This window comes from Drosophila sulfurigaster, chromosome 2R, assembly GCF_023558435.1.
Source record: "Drosophila sulfurigaster albostrigata strain 15112-1811.04 chromosome 2R, ASM2355843v2, whole genome shotgun sequence".
Taxonomy (NCBI): Eukaryota; Metazoa; Arthropoda; class Insecta; order Diptera; family Drosophilidae; genus Drosophila; species Drosophila sulfurigaster.
In genome coordinates, this window is record NC_084882.1 from 14,246,599 (window position 1) to 14,264,967 (window position 18,369).

The 18,369-nt window shown below is 41.5% G+C and overlaps 1 protein-coding gene and 1 long non-coding RNA gene across 6 annotated transcripts in view; one reads left to right on the plus strand and one right to left on the minus strand.

The window, feature by feature from the left end:
* Positions 1 to 7,146, minus strand: part of LOC133838682 (dynein axonemal heavy chain 10) — a 32,726-nt gene extending 25,580 nt beyond the window's left edge. Inside the window, exons 1-11 of one of the 2 annotated variants that reach the window (XM_062269864.1) lie at positions 6,147 to 7,146; positions 5,434 to 5,483; positions 5,248 to 5,371; positions 4,888 to 4,994; positions 3,839 to 4,053; positions 2,764 to 2,909; positions 2,078 to 2,706; positions 1,834 to 2,024; positions 1,186 to 1,780; positions 814 to 1,120; positions 364 to 744 (exon numbers count right to left, since the gene is read on the minus strand). In XM_062269864.1, the coding sequence (XP_062125848.1) occupies positions 364 to 744; positions 814 to 1,120; positions 1,186 to 1,780; positions 1,834 to 2,024; positions 2,078 to 2,706; positions 2,764 to 2,909; positions 3,839 to 4,053; positions 4,888 to 4,994; positions 5,248 to 5,371; positions 5,434 to 5,483; positions 6,147 to 6,696 (3,295 nt within the window). In that variant the 5' untranslated portion in view covers positions 6,697 to 7,146. The remainder of the gene's footprint in view (positions 1 to 363; positions 745 to 813; positions 1,121 to 1,185; positions 1,781 to 1,833; positions 2,025 to 2,077; positions 2,707 to 2,763; positions 2,910 to 3,838; positions 4,054 to 4,887; positions 4,995 to 5,247; positions 5,372 to 5,433; positions 5,484 to 6,146) is intronic. The other variant, XM_062269865.1, reaches the window with a different exon arrangement.
* On the plus strand, positions 77 to 15,423 carry LOC133838686 (uncharacterized). Of its 4 annotated transcripts, none has more exons than XR_009893972.1 (4): positions 78 to 328; positions 14,132 to 14,760; positions 14,822 to 15,162; positions 15,214 to 15,423. It is a non-coding gene; the product is annotated as an uncharacterized LOC133838686 (long non-coding RNA). The 4 variants fall into 4 exon arrangements; XR_009893970.1 differs by having other exon boundaries at positions 79 to 225; positions 289 to 328; positions 14,822 to 15,422; XR_009893971.1 differs by having other exon boundaries at positions 77 to 328; positions 14,858 to 15,423.
* The last annotated feature ends 2,946 nt before the right edge of the window (positions 15,424 to 18,369 follow it).

An 18,369-nucleotide genomic window follows, 5' to 3' on the forward strand; every position in this document is an offset into this window, starting at 1 on the left:
AGGAAAGAAAGAGGCTGCGAAAGTTTAAAAAATATCGAAATCTTTATCGATACCTTTAGTGTTGTAAAACAAAAAAATTCATAGATGTTAGAATATTTTTTAAAATAAGTTGACAGCACAGTCAATTGCTCAAAATTGTGAAACACAGTCAAGTAAAAAAGTCTTAAGAGAGCGACTTGTGAAATTAGAGGCATAACCAAATTAAAACACACGTCAGCACTGACCGTGAATTGGATTTTACTTAAATATTAATACAACCGATAATCTTAAAAGTAGTATTCGAATAAGAAAGTGAAAGAGTTGTTGAAGAGTGAATTTCTCGAACGATGTAAGATTTGTTTGAAATTTTTAAGATATACTCACATTCACAAATTTGTATACATTCGCGATCTTTTAAAGTTATATCCTTAGCTTTCTTTTCCTTAATGGCATGCAAAAATGCCACAGCTTTATTTAGTTGCTGATTTGCATGTCGCGTCTTGCCAACCATCCACATTATCATTGCCGTCAACACAGTGAACCTGTTAATTTTACACAGAAATCCCATATGACTGCCTTCAACGGCTTGTTGGGAAGTATTATCCTCCTCTTCGGCAAAACTCGCTTGTGGACTTAAATTAAAGTCCGATGACATATCGGTCATGCTTAATATACCGCTGGTTCCAAACTGAGAAGTATTCGCTACAATTGAAGCGCCATGGCTCTTGGTTCTATGTGTTTGGCTGGCCTCTGATATGTAGGTCACTAGTTGAGAAATTGCAGTTTTATTAGTTTGCTACCAATCAAAGAAAAATAAGGAGAAAGTAAACTTACTCGTATCATCGTTGCAAATCTGTATGTTTAGTATGTTTGAGCGATTTGTGTGGTTTACCATGAACGTGGCGTTTTGCATGTATTTCTCAAAGAGCATTTTTTCAAACTGAAACAAAACTGTCATCAACTCAAAGTATTGCTTAAATGCGCTACGCTTCAGAAAGCTATTCGCCATTGCTGGATCATTCTCGAGACTTTTGAATGCCATCACCGAATTCTTCAGTTTTCTACCTAACGAACGCACCCAGCAAACAGCGCTTATTTTGGCTGGCTGCAGCTTTGGCATTGGAGGCGTTTTCTTATGACTCTGTAAATAAATTGTACAACCCGATTTAATTTGAATTATGGTAGTTAAATTAAGTACAAACTCACTGTGAACACAGCTTCCACATTGTTAATTTCGCTAATGAAGAATCGTAGCAAATTCTCGTGTTTAGTGGAAACAAACTCTTGCAAAGATTTTCTGGTATCAATTGTATTCGCATTCGTTAGCAATTTGATGCCTTTATCCGCTGAGAGCAGTGAGTTGATGCTCTGATCGATAACTGTTTTGGCTTCCATTTCCAGTACCTCGAGGCGTTTGTTGAACTGTTCCAGCGAGTACTCCCAATTCTCCCAGTTGCTTGGCTCAAACATATCATAGTCCACGGTACGTATGAGATCGTCCAGCAAGCGATAAATCTTTCGCATTAGATTATCGACAATGGCTGGGTCGGTAATCAGTGCTTTTAGATTGCGTCCAAAGAGGTTTTCATATTGTATAAAGACTCGACCCACATAGGCGATATCTACAGCCACACGATATATGTGATTTACCTCGTTGAAGAGCTTAACGCTATCGAACTCCCAACGTGATCCAGCGCCAGATTCTTCAATATGCTGACGACTTATCTTATAAGCCTGTTTCCAGCAGCGCAATAAGTTAGCACAGTTGTTGGCTGTTTCGTAGGTGTAAGTGGCAGAGTATCTAATATACATCATAATTAGTATTTATACATTATTATCTATTTCTCTACGAACCGGAAAATGTTGTCAAAGTTGATAATTTTCTTGACCTTCTGTACAAAAACATTCGAGATCTCACAGAGCAGAACCTGCATTTCGGGGTCTCGACAATAGTAGCTGGACATGGTCCAGATGTGACGCAATCCTACCATCACATTGGGAATTTGCAATACTGACATCTTAAAGCTGTCATAGTTGCGTATTTTCTATAATAAAAGGTGTTGTAGATGAACTGAAGTTTTCGGTAATTTCAACTTACCTCCAAATAGTCTTTAATAGTGCCCAAATAATCAGAGTTTTCTTTTGCCAACTTGAAACGTTCTTCTGTTAGATTTAACACGCGATTCCACTCCGTCAGCACTTTTGATTCCATGCTTGTCAAGCGACTTAGTACAGTCATCACGAACTCGGTTTTAAGTTGCTCGAGAGTACCATAAAGATCAATTTCCATTTTATGCCAATAGCGATACTCAGCCATTGGGGTGAATTCATCCAACTTGCTGTCCTTTAATATTTTCATCGTTTTCAACAAATACTTAATCCAACCATCGACTACGTCTTCCAGCTGAACTTGAGTGTATGTGGGAATCAAATCAATTCTCTTGGGATCAAGTGGTACTCGAATAATGGCCTCTTCAAATTCAGTCTCCACCTGATCAGGCAGCACATATGAAGTGGGCAGATTGAAGGCCCAGACAATGTGATTGATGGTCCAAACTATTTCGCTATCGAACTCGTCCATCTCTTTAAGCAGACGACGCTGAATGGGCATAATGCGTGGTTGAGTTGCCTCCTCGGCAGCATGCTCAGCAGCCACTTTGGCCTTGGTCTCATTGAGTAGCTTCTCCCAGCGCTCGGCGATGGTCAGCTTTTCAGGCTTTTGCTCGACTGTAAATCAGTTAAAGTGTCACCATGATTGCCATCGAAAAATGTTAAATAGCTTACCCTCCTCCTCGGATGACGATGCGATATCTATGACAACAGGCTGAGCAGCATCTTCCTCTTCGTCTGCATCGGCTGGAGCTTCTTGGGATGCTGCCTGTTTGGCTGCCTGCATCTTCTTGGCTTGTGCCTCCATTGCCTTTTGCTTTCTTTCGTTGTTGAGAGGCGGATGACACAAAAAAAAAAAGGAAACAACAAATAAATAAACAAATGAACACAATTAACGGCGCTCGACATGTAAAATTAACACAAAGCGTAATGAAAAGCAGCTGATAAGCGAAATGAGCAACAAATACCAATAAAGGACAACAAAGAGATGGACAAAAGGACTTCGGGACTCTGACGAAGGCATTTTTTAATGTACATGCCTACGAAACGAGAAAAAAAAAAACAAACAAAGTCAAAAGCGACAACAGCGTGTACGGTTACGGGAACTGAGAGTGGAACTGGTCAAGCGGTATCCTTGGGCCAGCGCTGTGAAAGCTCCATTGCATGGCTGAGTGAGGATCTGGCAGGATGTGCCATAAATGTTGGCTTTCAAGCCAACAGCAAAGGGCCACAAGACAACGATGAAGAGGGCGACGCTGGCGCCGTTGATGGCAGCATGAAATCCGATTAAAAATAAAAATTCTTATCGGATGCGCTGTAATTTATGTGCGAAAAGGGTTATGCAGGATCCTCAAAAAAGCAGCAGAAAAACAACAACAGAGAAACTGTAGCCGCGTCGATGGCAACCAGTGATAAACGCAAAACAAAGGGCAAACGAAAAATGTGCACAAAAAAAAGGGAGAGGAAAAAAATGAAAGAAAAAAGAAAACATGGGAAAATAAAAAGCCAGCGCTCACAGTCGGAGCACATTCAGCGAACACTTCAGTCAGCATAAAACCAATAAAGCGCGGGTACAACACCCTCCAAAACTCTTACTCCCGATTTGCTCACTACTCCATACCCATTCCCAGTTCCCCAATGCTCAATGTGTGAAACAGACCGACTCCCACACACCCTAACCAGCCCCCTTCCTTCGTCCCATCGACAAAGCGAAGCAAACGCTGCGTTGCCTTTGTTAAAAGTTAAATACTTTTGTTGTTTAAGCGCTTTCAAACGAAATTCCGATGGTTTGGATAGCTCCAATAGACCCGGGCCCGATTCCTTAGCCTCGCTCGAAATATCCTCGCCAGCATCACCAGCTCCGCCGCCGCCACCATCCTCTCGCTGTGCATTATTATTGTCCATTTGCTGAGTATCCGTGGTGTCCGGTTCGCGAAATTGAAATTGAAAGGCGCTTTTGTAAACCTGCAATAGAAATACCAATAGAAAATCAACAAAAATAATAACGAGATATCACATGTGTTTGTGTGTGTGTGTGTGTGAGAGAGAGAGAGAAACAGTGTTTAAAGCGATCAGCAATGTGTTTCTGTGAAGGCATTCTAATTGATTTGGCGCGTTGATTTGCCAAAAACCGATTTGCAGACAAATTTCCAATTTATTTTCATGCAAAAAGCAAATATTATGGCAGTTGGGGGGCCAAAGCATGTTTCACCCACAGACCGCAAAATTTGCAAGCTGCCAAGTCTTATGGAGGGGAGCCAGCCTAATGGAAACCGCAGCACATTTTGAGGCTATGATGAAGCAATTTGCGTTCACGATGTCCGCCTGCTGCTTGAGGCGTTTCGAGGGGGCATGCAACCAACACAGTCTCTCTCTTTACCTCTCTCTCCATCCATTCGACCGCCTGTTGTGCGCTGAAGCGCAAAAATCTTTTGGCAGAGCGTCCATTTTGATAGATGACTGCCTTGTTTTAGGAATTAATTACAATTCGTCACATTTTGTTTTGCGGTTAAGAATGGACACAGGCATGAGAGACGGACGGTGCATGGCAAGGGCAACTCGATTGGACAACCAATGAACAGACGGGGCAACATGAATAGAAACTGAAGCCTCGTTTTTGAAACAATGGCGCCTTGAAGCCGTTGATTGATTGAATAACGTTTTATGGGGTGTGAAATGAGCGAAAGGGCGCAAATTTGAGTGATTCCATTTGCGGATTGTGTTGTGGCATTAAGTGCTATACTCTGCTATAGATGAGCCGCTTTTACTATGCTATGTTGTCGAATGAGTGAAGCTTACCACGTTCAAAGTGTGTCGCAGCGAATCGATCAATGAGCCCCGCAGTGAGCCCAACAGAAATAGTAATGGCATTTCGGCAAAGCATTGCGAAACATCTTGAAACCAGGCTGTAAAAAAATTAACGAAATTAATGAGAAATTGCACACTTCAGTGCGCTATCACAATTGACAATATGTTGGCATTAGTTTAATGTTTATGACCGGTCACGATTCGGTAATAAACGAGCCAGATATTAAAGAGCCTTAATACAAAAATATTGTTTTAGTCAAGTGTAGTTGCTGTTAATAGTTTTTGTTATGAAAACAATCTCATGATAATAATATGTCTACTTATCAGAATTACATTTTATGTATTACTTACGAATTTCTCTTGCATTTTTGCGCAGAATATACACATATTTAATCTTGGGATCTAGATTGCTGGATGACATTTCGCCAAAGTGGCAGTGAAGTAGTGGAGTTTTGACATAGGCAGGAACAATTTTCTAAAGGAAAAACTCTTTTAGTTAAATTGAATTACTGATTTACTAAAGATTCTTCAACTTACCTTCACCTCAATGTACACAGGTGCGTAACTCTTCTTTTTGGTCTTGCGACCTAGAGTAGTATTAGATAAGTCGAGAGTTAGTGAGAAGAATGGGCGTGTCTGTTACTTAGTTCGGTGAATGTGTTAACGGAATGCGACTACTGTGAACTTGTGATTGACGCGCGAAAGGCAGTTGCAGTTTTTTTGTGGCATTTGCATTGCCATTGTCTTGGGAGCTCTATGGCTCCATTTAAATGCAATGAACGGAATGAAACTTTGCTGTTATCTTTGTGCCTGAATAAAGCAAATCAAATGAGTTGCATTCACGACTCGACAGCGAGAGAAGGCAGGCTCGCTGTCCTGTGGCGTGAATTCAAATTAAAAGTTGCAAAATAAATGAATATTAGGCAGGCGAACCGAAATGAGGCTCTTAAATATTTATGATGTGATGTGGGTAGCGCGAATCAAAAGGAAGGACTAAGATTTCCGTTTGATATTAACTTGGACGGCCAACAAATTTATGCGGTGCATTCGAGTGTAGACGCGGCGGGAAAAAGTGCAGAGCGACAAAACTTTCCAAATTAAAAACGGCGTTAGGGAACAAAAGGAAATCGCAGAAAAGAAATGAGTCATATTTACCGTTTTCCATATCAGAGCTGGCTGCACCAGAAATTAATGTATTTGACTGTCAGATAGATTAGTTGCATTTTCTTTTCGGGAAAAGAATTACTTACGTCTCGAGCGTGCCGAGCTTTTGCCGCTGCTCACTACGGTGGCCTCTTCCTCGCCTTCACCCTCGAATTCTGTTTCGAGATCAGTCTCTGCCGTGGGTCCATCACCACCTTCAATGTCCGCTTGCTCCGAGTCAGCTGTGGGTTCCGCATCCTGGCCGCCTTTCTTGCGTCCCTTTCCTTTGGCTCCGCCCTTGGCACCCTTCTTCTTTTTGTCCTTTTTGTCTGGCAACGATTGACGCGGCACTTCCTCCAGCACTGTGATCTCCTCCTCGACGAGCATGTCGTAGAATGTGCGCCACACATACATGATGACGCGATCGAGATGTGCTTGTCGCTCATAGCGTTTGTTGAGGAAATCATCGACTGCCTGCTGATTCTTGGCAATCAATGCGTTCACATGTTTGGGATCGAATACGCCCAGCTGATTGGTAATTATAGTCTTGAGCCAGATGATGCGTGGTTCATCCTGGCTGCTGGAGCCTCCGGAGTAATCACTCGGTTGTGAGGCATTGGTCGACTTTGCCGATCCACTTTCTGTTAAACCTGACATTTAAGTTGGCTGTGTGGCGCCTCTCTAAAGGCGCCAACTCTTTGACTTCGCTTTCCCGGTTGTGTGTATATTTATTTGGTTGCAACTTGGGCGAGACGTCTGTGGATCAAACGTTGGATACCCAACTGGATAGCTGCTTACACCTGTTGTGATGGCTTTCTGTATCTGTTCTTGTTGTTCTTTCAATCAATTTCAGTTGCCCTTGTGCTCTTGTTCATCGTTTGCTTCCGCTCTTGTTTGTTGTGTGTGAGTGTGTGATGTGGGGTTTGTGTGTGTGAGAGTTGTGCGGGTCTGTTGACTCCCGGGCACTTGGCGTCTGCAAATCCTTTTGTGTAACCTGGGACAACGTCTGCAGACGCGGTGGATGCCAAACGTTGCAAGCCAAATATAAACGCTTTGAAATGTTGAAAGCGTTGCTCAATTTGTAGCAACGTTATATGAAAAATATTTCATTTCCTTTCATAATATTACCCGCTGAAGTTGCTTTGATTTCACGTTTAAAGTTCCCCAACTGATGTTTACTCTAGAACTGTTGTTGCCGTCGATGCTTCTCGTTGTTATCGTTGTTGTTGATATTGCGGCGTTGCCTTGACTGTTGCCTTTGCTATTGCTGTTGGCTAAGCAACCAACTCTGTTTAATATAATTTTGCCAGTCGCTTTTGCTCTTTTGCCACCTGTCAGCTGCACTTGCAAACATGCAACAGTAGTTTGAGAACAGTATGCGAGAGTCAGGCAGGCGAGAGTGTTTGCTTCCTTGGGGGCGCTCGCGTTGCGTAAACAAAACACGCAGCATTGACTTAATGGCCATGCACATTAGCAACGTGCCATGCCCGGTTGCCAGGCGCGTTGCAACCTTCACCCCTTATCGCACTCCCTGCCATCAGATTCTTCTAGCAAGGGGTCAAGTGAATGCATCGGGCTGGTAAGTCGTCATTGGCTTAATAAACATTTAAATGCAGAAATAGAAATATTTACAAAGCAATCGCCAAGTGCATTTACTGCGTTTTACTATTCGAGAAAAAAAGTTACCCTCAAAGCATTATGAAGAAGTTTTCTTTGAGTGTGGAATCTGAAGTGTTTCATAATTAAATAGCAGTAACTCGCACATCGCAAAACGCCAGCTGTGCAAGCTGCGAATAGAGATGTAACCGTGTTGCAACTCAATCTTATGATGAGCCACGTCAAAGTGCAGAGATTCGCTGTGAAGTCATAGGGAACGTGACCCGCACTCAGCTCTAATTCCAAAGCATCGACTGCAGAGAGTGCAATCGCGGTCTGTTTGCATTCAATCAAAGTTGGCCGACCGCGCTTAGATAAGCCAAGAAATGCTGTATAGTAGAGGAGAGTATGCAAGTATTTTCTATTTCATATAGAGTTAGCGATTGAGTTGGCAAACTAATTTAAAGTAGTTGCAATTTTAAATTGGATTCGAATTTACTTTGATTAATTCAAGAAAGACACATGAGCTGCCAATAAGAGAAGTGCCAGCGAAATTGAGTTGCTTAGGTAACGGTTGCCTGCCAATAACTCACAAAGTGTAACTTGTTGTTGACATTACCTTTAGGAGATGAGCTTTGCCTTGATCTATTCCAGCCGTCAGCGGAACTGAACAGCACAGTACAGAATGGAACGGCAACACAGATAGAACCACAGAGTTCAATACTAATTGAAATGAATGAATGTTTTGTCATCGCCGGTTTGCTGCTCGATGCTGTTGCCTGAAGTGCCAAAGGCAATGTGAGCATCATTAAAATGCATGGCTCAAACAGTGCGTATACTCAATATAGATTGTTCAAACGGAACGAAGAGACGGTAGACGGTTAGATGGCAATGCCGATGCTAGGTTTACGTTGTGGCTGTAATTTTTATGCGTCATGTTTTTATTTGTATTTATTATTGCTCTGCTTCTTTGGTTGCCTTTGCACCCAAAACGTACAATTTGTTTTGCAGGTGAAGCGCTTCACGCAGCACGCGAAATGAGAATTTATTGACTTCTCTGTCGGTCCGTCAGTCTCAACAGTCTGTGTCTGTATTTGTGTATCTATGTGTGTCTATTTGCCTCTTTTATAAGTGTCTCTGAGTCTCCTTCCGTTTGCGTCTAGCATCTGCAGCACATGAGTTTGATAAACACATTTCGCTGCTTCGGGACTCTGTTACTTGGAAGGTTCCTTCTGCTCTGTTTGCTTTTGCGCTTAATAACTTTTGCTTCTGCGTTGCCAATCATTACACCGACACACCGTACCCGTAAATATTGTACGTATGTATGCGTGTGTGTGTCAGTTCTTTGCTGGAGGCACTACGTATACGTAATTCTTAATTGCAACTGCAAAGAGACTGAATAACACACATATCATATGCCATTAACATCATAAACAGACGCTAAATATCTATATCTTGACTTAAGATTAAATATTCGAATAATATTATTAATTTAATCGATATTAGATTTCAATATGCCTAAGCCTGAGGTGCTCTCATAAAATTCAAAGCTGTCTTTAATATTATTAGTCATCGATATTAAAGTTTTAGTATTTAAGAACTGCTTTCAAGTTCTTATGTCGCATGCAAAAACAACGTCAAAATGGAGACCTCCCAAAAATGCTCAAAAAATGTACAGAGCAAGATTGTGAGGTGGGAGTTGAATTTTGCTTGGGAATCGTTTTCGGTTTAATTAGCAAATGATTGCAGACACCAATGAATGAACGGCCTTTCACACATGTGGCGAAGCACAAGCTGCTTATCGGGCTGCTAGGCGGACTGCAGGTGCTCTCCAACTCTTTATCCTCATCTTCTTCTATGCTGTGCTGTAGAGTGCTTGCATATCCGTTTCCGCAATGCAGAAACTTTCACAACCTTGCCAAGCATCGAATTGCAAAACCGGCACAGTGTCTTTGTTTTCGATGCCATAAAATTTTAGTCGACATCTCGAAATGCTGCACACAGCACACATTTAGAACGAGTAAATGAATTTTGATCCAGTCCGGTTGCCGGGTGCAGCTTTAATAAATCCTTGCATACATCCTGCGACGTTGCCGGGCTGCCCTTGAATTGAGAGCGAGAGCTCAAATGTATGGAGAGTTGGACGGGGCAAAATGTGTCCATTAGTGTGCTCAGATTTTCCCGTCTTATCTGTCTGCAGCTGCAGCTGTTTGTGTGTGTGTCCATTAATAAGCATAGTCTACTTTGAGGCGACGCCTGCAATGCTCAATTGCAACTGGGCAAATGGAAATAGGAATAGGAATGGGAATGTGGACGGAAACCACAACGATTGCAATGCAATTCCATTGCTTTAAGGGAAGCAGCTCACATGGGTATATGGTAATACCACTACGGCTACGGCATCTGGCAGAGATTGTGCGTTTTGCGGTTGGGTAATGAGCAGACGCCAGATAGAAGTAAGGCGGGAATCAAACCATGCGATGCCGATATCGAAAACGTTACAAAAAAACCGAACACAGCTCTGAACTCTGTGATGGGATGGCTAGTGAACCCTTTGATCAAACCGATTGCCCAATGCAGCATTTTTGAACTAATAAAGCGCCCTAAAACGTACAGGCATTGGCACCACACACATGCAATTGCACTATCCGGCACAATGTTTGTCTTTCCCAAATTAAAATCCGTCCGATAACTGCAAATACGAGGATTTATCCACAAAATTTGAATTGGCAATTGACATGCTCGCATAGATGACTTCGATTTTTCTGGGCTAAGGAATATAATGAAGATATCTGGAATTGTAATTGATTACTGAGAATCGATTGTGATCACATTTTGTTGCATAGTGTTTCGAGAGCTACTGACCTCGCTGCTTGTCCACAAAGCTTGTAACAAGTTCTGTGCCTTTTCCACATTAGCAATGCCGTTTAGAACTTTTTCTAATTAACGGCGCAATGATTGCTCGACTATTTTCATTCGTTTTACATGCACACCAATAAATACACTTTCGCACATACACACACACACACACACACGCACACACTTTGTGGCAATTTTACTTAAAAGTCAAAGTTCGCTGCAACAATATTATGCAAAAAGCCAGAAAAAAACATCGACGGCTTCATCGTCAACTTTTCGCAGGAGTCAAAAACTTTCTTCTGACTGCCTCAAGTTTTATCATATTTTTGCACCAGCAAATCTCAGCCAAAAAGATTCTCCGTCGCTCAGTTTCAGTTCAATTTGCATACGCACTCTGAGCATTATTTTTATTTACCTGATTCAGCGTTGATTTATGATTTTATCGTGGCACAAGAAAAAAAACACAGAAGACCAGAAACGCACAGCGCAAAAGGGAGAAAACTCAAATTGAAATGCAAACGTGGCCAGTGGATGGTTGGACCATCCAACCAAACCATCCAAACCAATAGAGCCAAGGTAGGATTGGGGGCAGGATTCTGCTTGTGTATGCCACAGTGTTTGCCATAATTCAAAGCTGAAGCTTTGTTGCTTACCAATTGCCAACGCGTCACGTGTTTTCATTTGGGTCCCACTCTCTCCCAATCTCTCTTTCTCTTTCTATGCGTTGTGCTTGCGTCGAGTTGTCACGTTGCCGTTAAAGCAAATCGCTGGCAATATCATTGGCTCATAAATAAAGTCGGATGACGCTGTTGTTCTTGTTGATACTGTTGCTGTTACTGCTCTGCTTTTGCTTTTCAGTATTCCTGATGAATGCGATGAATCCCTACATTGATTCACTTAGTGTTTTGAGGGTGCAACAAAGCATCCAAAATTGTTTGTAAAGGTTGTTAACTCAGCTGAATGCAGGTTATGATGAAATCATAATATTTCTCTTGTGCAGATGGCTTGATTAATATTTGTGAATATTAATCAAAGGGTGTCAACACATACAGATAATTGAGATGATACACTAATCTTAGGGGAAACGCACTCAAAAGTGATGATGATAATTACAATTTACAATTTTCCTTAGGACTATTCAAAGGCATTGAAGTTAATGAGATTATCCGGTTAAATGAAATATTGTACTTACCTTAAATTGACTTAACAATAAGTTAAAATGCTTTCCATATATTTCATCATATACAAGTTTTGATTTATACATATGTACATATTTTATTAGATTTATTTAATGGGTTTTAAAACATCATTAAAATATCTATGCCTTAACGTTTTAAAATTATTTCTTTGCATGTAAATCATTTTGTGTGTTGTCTATTAATAATATTAGTTACGAATTAAATGAAGTTGTGTGAGATTTAGTCTCTTACTTGTTTCTAGAATGTTAATATTACAAATGAAACGTTAAATTATGAAAATTTAATTTTACCCATAGATATTTCAGGTGTCTGTAAAAATTAAATGAAATCGCAAAGCTGGTCTGTCTTAGGTCCATTCAGGCAATGTGGGGTTAATTATGCGCTATAGTATTTGTCTGACAGGCTGTCAGTCAACGTTGCCATCGGCTGCAGCAACTCGAGATCGCACCCCATGGGCCAGGGCCATGTTCTGGCTGATGGCAGCCGTCATGTGGTAGTTTCATTAAAATATGCAAGCAATTTCGCGGTATAAAAACACTCGAAATTATACAAAGGCAAGTGCGACGACGATGACGACGGCCACGCCCACTTCGCAAATGTCCGTCAACGCCCGCACACAGACACACACAGACACACACACTCACATGACTTTCAGGCGAATTTTTCATAATTTGCAACGTTTGGAAGAGTGAAATATTTTGCAATATTTAACAGGGCAAAGCGAGAGCCGCATTGACTGGCACTTGGCTGCATTGCCCAGTTGCTGCTGCAGCTGTCAGTCGTGGCCAGGATCGAGGAATAAACAGACAACGACAACAGACAGTCGGACACCGAACACATTGAGAGCGCATTTATTTGTCACTTATCACACGGCGAAGCCTCTGGCGTTGCAGTTGCTGTTGGCGTTGTCGTTGCCTCTGGCTATGCCCGAGGGTAACTTTATAATTTCCATACGCACATACAACAAGTAACAGCAACAGCAGATGCCAGGCTCCAAAAAGCCGTTGAAGAATTCAGCTTGATTGTCGGTGGCTCAGCACAGTCGCATATTCGCATATACAAATATCCGACCGTTGTTGCTGCGGTTTTTGGCAACGACAACAGCAATGAACAATGGGCAAGAACAACTTTTTATTAATTACCTGAATGCGGCGCTTGTCGGTCATACGTATATGCGGCGTATGAGTAATATGGACGAGACACTTGCGTCCAACGATGTTTTCATTTAATTTTATGTTTCAATTTTCAAGCAATTAACGCATAAAACTCTTTTTTGCAAATGATAAAGATGCCCGTCGGCTTCAGTTGTTTAAAAATTATCAACAAAATTCGTTGTGTAATTCTCTGAGGCATCCAAGGGCAAACAATTTAAAGTGTAATGCATTTACGAGTTGAAGAAAGTTGCGCTTGAGTTTTTTTCTTGGTGAGGGTGAGGAGGAGAAGAGCCTTTCGCCTTTTGTTTCTAATAAATGAAGTGAAAATGTTTTTAGCAAACAAATTTATGAGGCGTGCTATGCTCAAATTATGATAAAAGATTGAAGCGCACGTAAGTGTGTGTGTGTGTGTCTGTGTGAATGTATGTGAAGCTGTGTGTGTGTGTGGGTAAAGCAAATATGCGCAATTTCGTGTTTTGGCAGTTGAATAAAACGAAGCGCCGATCCAAAAGTGGCGCGTACTCAAATGTAAAATGTTTGTTTGCGGTTGGCGGCAGCAGCGGAGAGCAATAGCTGGGCTTTACTGGTCCGCCCCCTCTCATTACCCCTTGGATGGCTTTGCTTGCGTGCAAACATCAATCACAGAGCGTCGGGTATGAACATGGGAATGGGCCAGAGAGACCGACCGGGTAACAAGTCAGTTTATACAAAGCATGAAATAAGTATGTACATTCCAACAATTTTCAAACTCAAAAGATGCGCAATGAATGTAGGCATGTGCCAATATGTGTGAGTTCTTCTCTCTCTCTCTCTTACTCTTCCTCTCTTTCATTGTGTGTGTACAATCATAACTGCAGTACTGTGGAAAAATAAATATGGCGCCAAGTCACACACACACACACACAGTCGAACACTGAGTCACAGTCACATCACATACCACGCTAATTTCCGTCACGTTGAGCACACAAAGGAGCGGCAGGGCACGTGAGGCAGGCAAAGCCAACCAAAAATGTATGACTATATGTATGTATGTGTGGAAACATAAAACTTGCCACATTCCGCATTGCAAGACGAAGCAGGAGCAGCAAATATAAGTGAGGCGCAAAAGGCAACAATTCGAATGTTCCTCAAACTGTGTTGCATGCGATTGCTACTCTCTTTTCTTCCTCCGTTCCTTTAGTCAGCTTTGCTCCTTAACGATTTTTCTTTTATTTCTGAAAATTATTTCCAGTGTTCGCTTCTCAAAATGTTGCTCTTCAATAATTCTTTTATTTTCTCTGCTAGTATAAATAGTCTTGTCTATACAAATTCTGATACATAAAACTACAATCAAGGGACTTAAAGCGTAGCAACTTGCAAATAGTCAACAATTTAAATACGTATTTTACTTCTTCAAATTCGGCTTAAATTTTTAATAACAGAAAAGTTCGATTGGAAAGAGATTTGCAGTTGCAATTATAGCTGAAAATAATTATAAAGTAAAGACATGAATATTAATTCCAATACTTAAGCTGACCACAAAATAACTGTGTCAAGTGGCAATTGACTCTCTGAATATTTGATGTTGTTTGTTTCAATTTACTTAAAGTAGTTATTAAATATGAACAAGGATTTTGGAGCATTTCATTATATTTGGGCACACATCGTGATGATGCCTCGAAGGCTAAACTAAAGTTGAATTTCAATTTCAAACAAGAAAACCGCAAGACAAATGAAGTTAAGCGACCCCAAATAGAATTCAACACAAAATTTCCAAAATCATTGCTCAAAGCTGCCACAGACGTTGCGCCTGTGTGTGAGGCATGTTAAACAATAAGTGGGTGGCAGTTTCACCAAGGTAGAGAGGGGTAAACGCGGAGTGAACCAAACGCACTTGTAGTTGTTGAAGCGTATCAAACGGGCGTGTAAGAGGGGTAAGTTCCAGTGACTTTTAGCCGCGATTTTCAACTTAATTAATTAAAAGCAAATTAAAAGTTTTAATCTATGCTCTGCAAATTGTTGCTACAAAAGGATTTTCAGTTAGCCCAAAACAACAGCTGAAGAGCCAAACGAGGTAGCTGGGGGAATAATGTGTCTACAACATTCTATAGGCATGAAGAAGAAGGCTCAGACTCAGCTGATGAACAAAAATAATAAACTGTAGCAAAACATTGAAAACTGGGTTTTGCTGTTGGCTGTGTTGCCTGATTTGAAAACAATCTTGGCGATGCCCTTGGCAACAACAGCGAGAGAGAAAACAACAGCAATTTGTAAAAGAGTTGTGTAAAAGGGTTGGCTGATTTCTGAGCTTGGCTGCTTAGTTTTTATAAGCCCGTGTAAGCAGATTTGATCTTAATACAATGCAAAATTAACAACAATTTTCAAAGCTAAACAGCGGCTGACACAACAAGCAAAGTCAATTTGTTAAGAGTACGATAATTGACACTGTGAAGTGGAAAGCTTCGTTTACCTGGAGTAGACAATGCTTTTGATTTTGAGAATATGGACGAGTGAGTTGCGAATAAAATGATTTGCACAAAGTTTGCTTTTATTTGAGACAGAAATATAAATTGCATTAAAAAGTTAGCTTAAGAATGTTTTCCTTATTTGAGACAGATTAAATTAGTTTAAGAATACAGTTTGTGTTACAAGTGAATTAAGCTTAAGAACGTTTTGTTTTTTTTTCAAACTTTGTCTTTTGTAATCAGAGAACTTCAGCTTAAGAATATATTTTTTAATTGATGTAGATTACTTAAAATATTTATGTAATTAGATTCAGTTTCAAAATGTTTTTTTTTATTAGAATCTCTACTTGGGCACACTAATTAATAGTTTTAATTTTAATTTAATATTAATTTAACATTCGTTCTATGAGATTTTCAACTTAAAGATTTTTCAGTTGCTATAGTTCCATGCCACATTACCAAGTGCAGTCTTCAATGCGCATATTGATATGCAGCACACTCGATCTCCGGCATCAAAATCAAAGTCTGCAGCGTGTGCACGTAGAGTCATCATCACATCTTCGAGCCAATCCTTGTTCCCGTCCTGCTTAACATCGTATTCGGAATTTATGGTCTGCTGTCATCGCTGTCGCTATGCGTTGCATTCATCACGTGGCCATCAGTTGCATGTCCAAGGCATCGTACTGCTGCTGGGGTGTCATAAAGCACGCTCATCAACAGTTTTGGCGCATCTCCGACAGCTAAAGGGGCTGTAAAGCGTTTACGCGAGTTGGCTACGCAGAGCCATCTTAGTTGCATACATAGTATATTTTTAGAAATGGTTTCTCTTACTAATTGCATAGCTTAGTGGAGAGAAATTTGTAAAATTTATAGGCTGTCTTGGCTGTTGTGGGCGTGGCCAGCAGCGTCTTGTTTTGCATTTACAAATTGAAAATATGCTGGCCAAAAGCTGCCGCAGCCTGCCAAGTGACGACGACGTCGACAACGACGACAATGGCGCCGCATTTAGTTGCAACATTTTATTGGTGACTTTTTGGCAAAGTTTGCCTCGATGTTGTTGTTGCTTTCGATGTTGTCGTTGTCGTTGCCTGTTGTGCTGCGCTGCTGTACTGTCAGTGACTGCTGTACTCGTAAATGTCAGGCCATGCATTTGCATTTCAATTTCCATTACAATTTACAATTTGGAACGGCATCGCAACGACTGCCGCCCACCTAAAATGTCACGCCCCTCCTCAGCCCCCATTTGGTGTTGTTGGCCGCGATTAGCGCGCTATAAATCTACAAATGTTGCTGCATTTTAACAATGTTTTTAGATTCGCGAGTCCTGCCAGCCAATATACTGCTCAACTCCAGCAACAACAATCGTACTACATATACTGCTGTTGTTGTTAAATGCATGCAACGACCATAAACCAAATCATTCAACGCAGCCACGCCCCATTGAGAGCCGTAAAACAAACATAAACATTCCTAGTCCCAGATCAAAATACTCCCAAAAATATGCAACTCATTTTGCTTTAGCTCTCTCTCTCTCTCACTCTGTGGCGTATTTGCATTATTTGTAGCCCGATACGCATTTAATTATAAGCGCTACATTTTTGAATTCATCCAGGGATTGATATTAGGATTTGTGGCCCCCCAATTCCCCGAAGCGGATGGTGTTGTGTTGTAATCAATAATAGCAAAGCACCGCCAGCGCAGCATTAAAAACAACAACTCGACAGCTTAAACATACGCGCATGCATACATATTAAATTATGCTACTTTTGGGTAAAAATATATTTGCAGTTTTTTTTTCGGTTGTTGTAGATTATAAAATTAATCGTTTATTTAAGAAATTTAGTCTTTTTATCCCTTTTTCGAGCACCCTTGAAAATCATCCAAACTTCACGCTTAACAAAAAACAGGAGACTAAGAGTGCGAAAAAAAGGGACAAATTTAAATGGTCAAGTAAAAGCACTTGAAATTTTTTCTCTGTTGCTGTTATCAAGGATTTTTCACTCGTTTGCTTAGTCCTTGCTCAAGAGCCTATTGCGTATACGCTCAGTTAGCCGTTGTTGTCAGCAGCGACCCGGGATAAGATTTTTTTCGCTGTGTCAGCAAAGTTCACAGACTTCACAGCGTGCCGTTTAGATGTGGCACATGTTCTTTAATCCCAGAGTGTGTGAGTGTCTGTGTATGTGCGTGGCAACATTTTGCCTTTTCATTTCACGCACACGCGTACATCGAATGTGTGTGTGAGTGTATATATGTTGTTGCTGTGTCGCTCTCATCGAAATATGCGTACGTGGAAAACTTTAAGAATGAGAATGACTGCACAATTATGAACCAGCGCACGGGATGTGGGAAATGGTTGGAAAAGTTGCCGCCGCTTTTTGCCTGCAACCAATGGATCGTAAATATAAGGTGCAGGTAAGCCATATGGGGTTGTGTGTTAGTGTGTCTATAACTGATGGCTGCGCTCCACCAGGACTGCACTCTCTGTGGCTGTGTGCAACTGCAGCGACTGTTTCGAATCTGGAGCACGGGCTGCGGCAACGGCAATGGCAGCTAATTAAGACAAACTAACATGCTGTGCTCTGCTCTCCTCTGTGCTGCGCTGCGCTGTGCTCTGATCTGGTTCGTTCATTGGGGTCCCCTCGGCAGCAGTGTCCTTGGGCGCTGTGGGAGGCAAAGCTGCTCAAGGGCGACCCTTGTTGGTGAGTGAGTGTGAGAGCGTTTTGATATACGGCTTTGTTACAATCACAATGTGTTTACACGGAGCGCAACAGCAAGAGTCCCGTGTATGAGACCCGTGCGCCAAGTGCACTTAATTTGTTTGCTTAATTTACAAAACATGAGACGACGACGAAGGCGACGTTAGCTTGGAGTTGGAGGTGGCCACAGGAGGTGGCAAATACTCTGACTGAGAGCAGATGCCTTAGCAACGACTTGCTTTGCGTTGGCTCCTTCTGTTCTGTTCCGCTCGTGTTAAGACTGCTTCCTGCATGTTTGTTTAGCACTTGCTGCCGCCTGCGTCAGCAGATGCCACTGCATGTTGAAGCACGTGTTGGCCCATGCCGACACTGGGCTATCTTT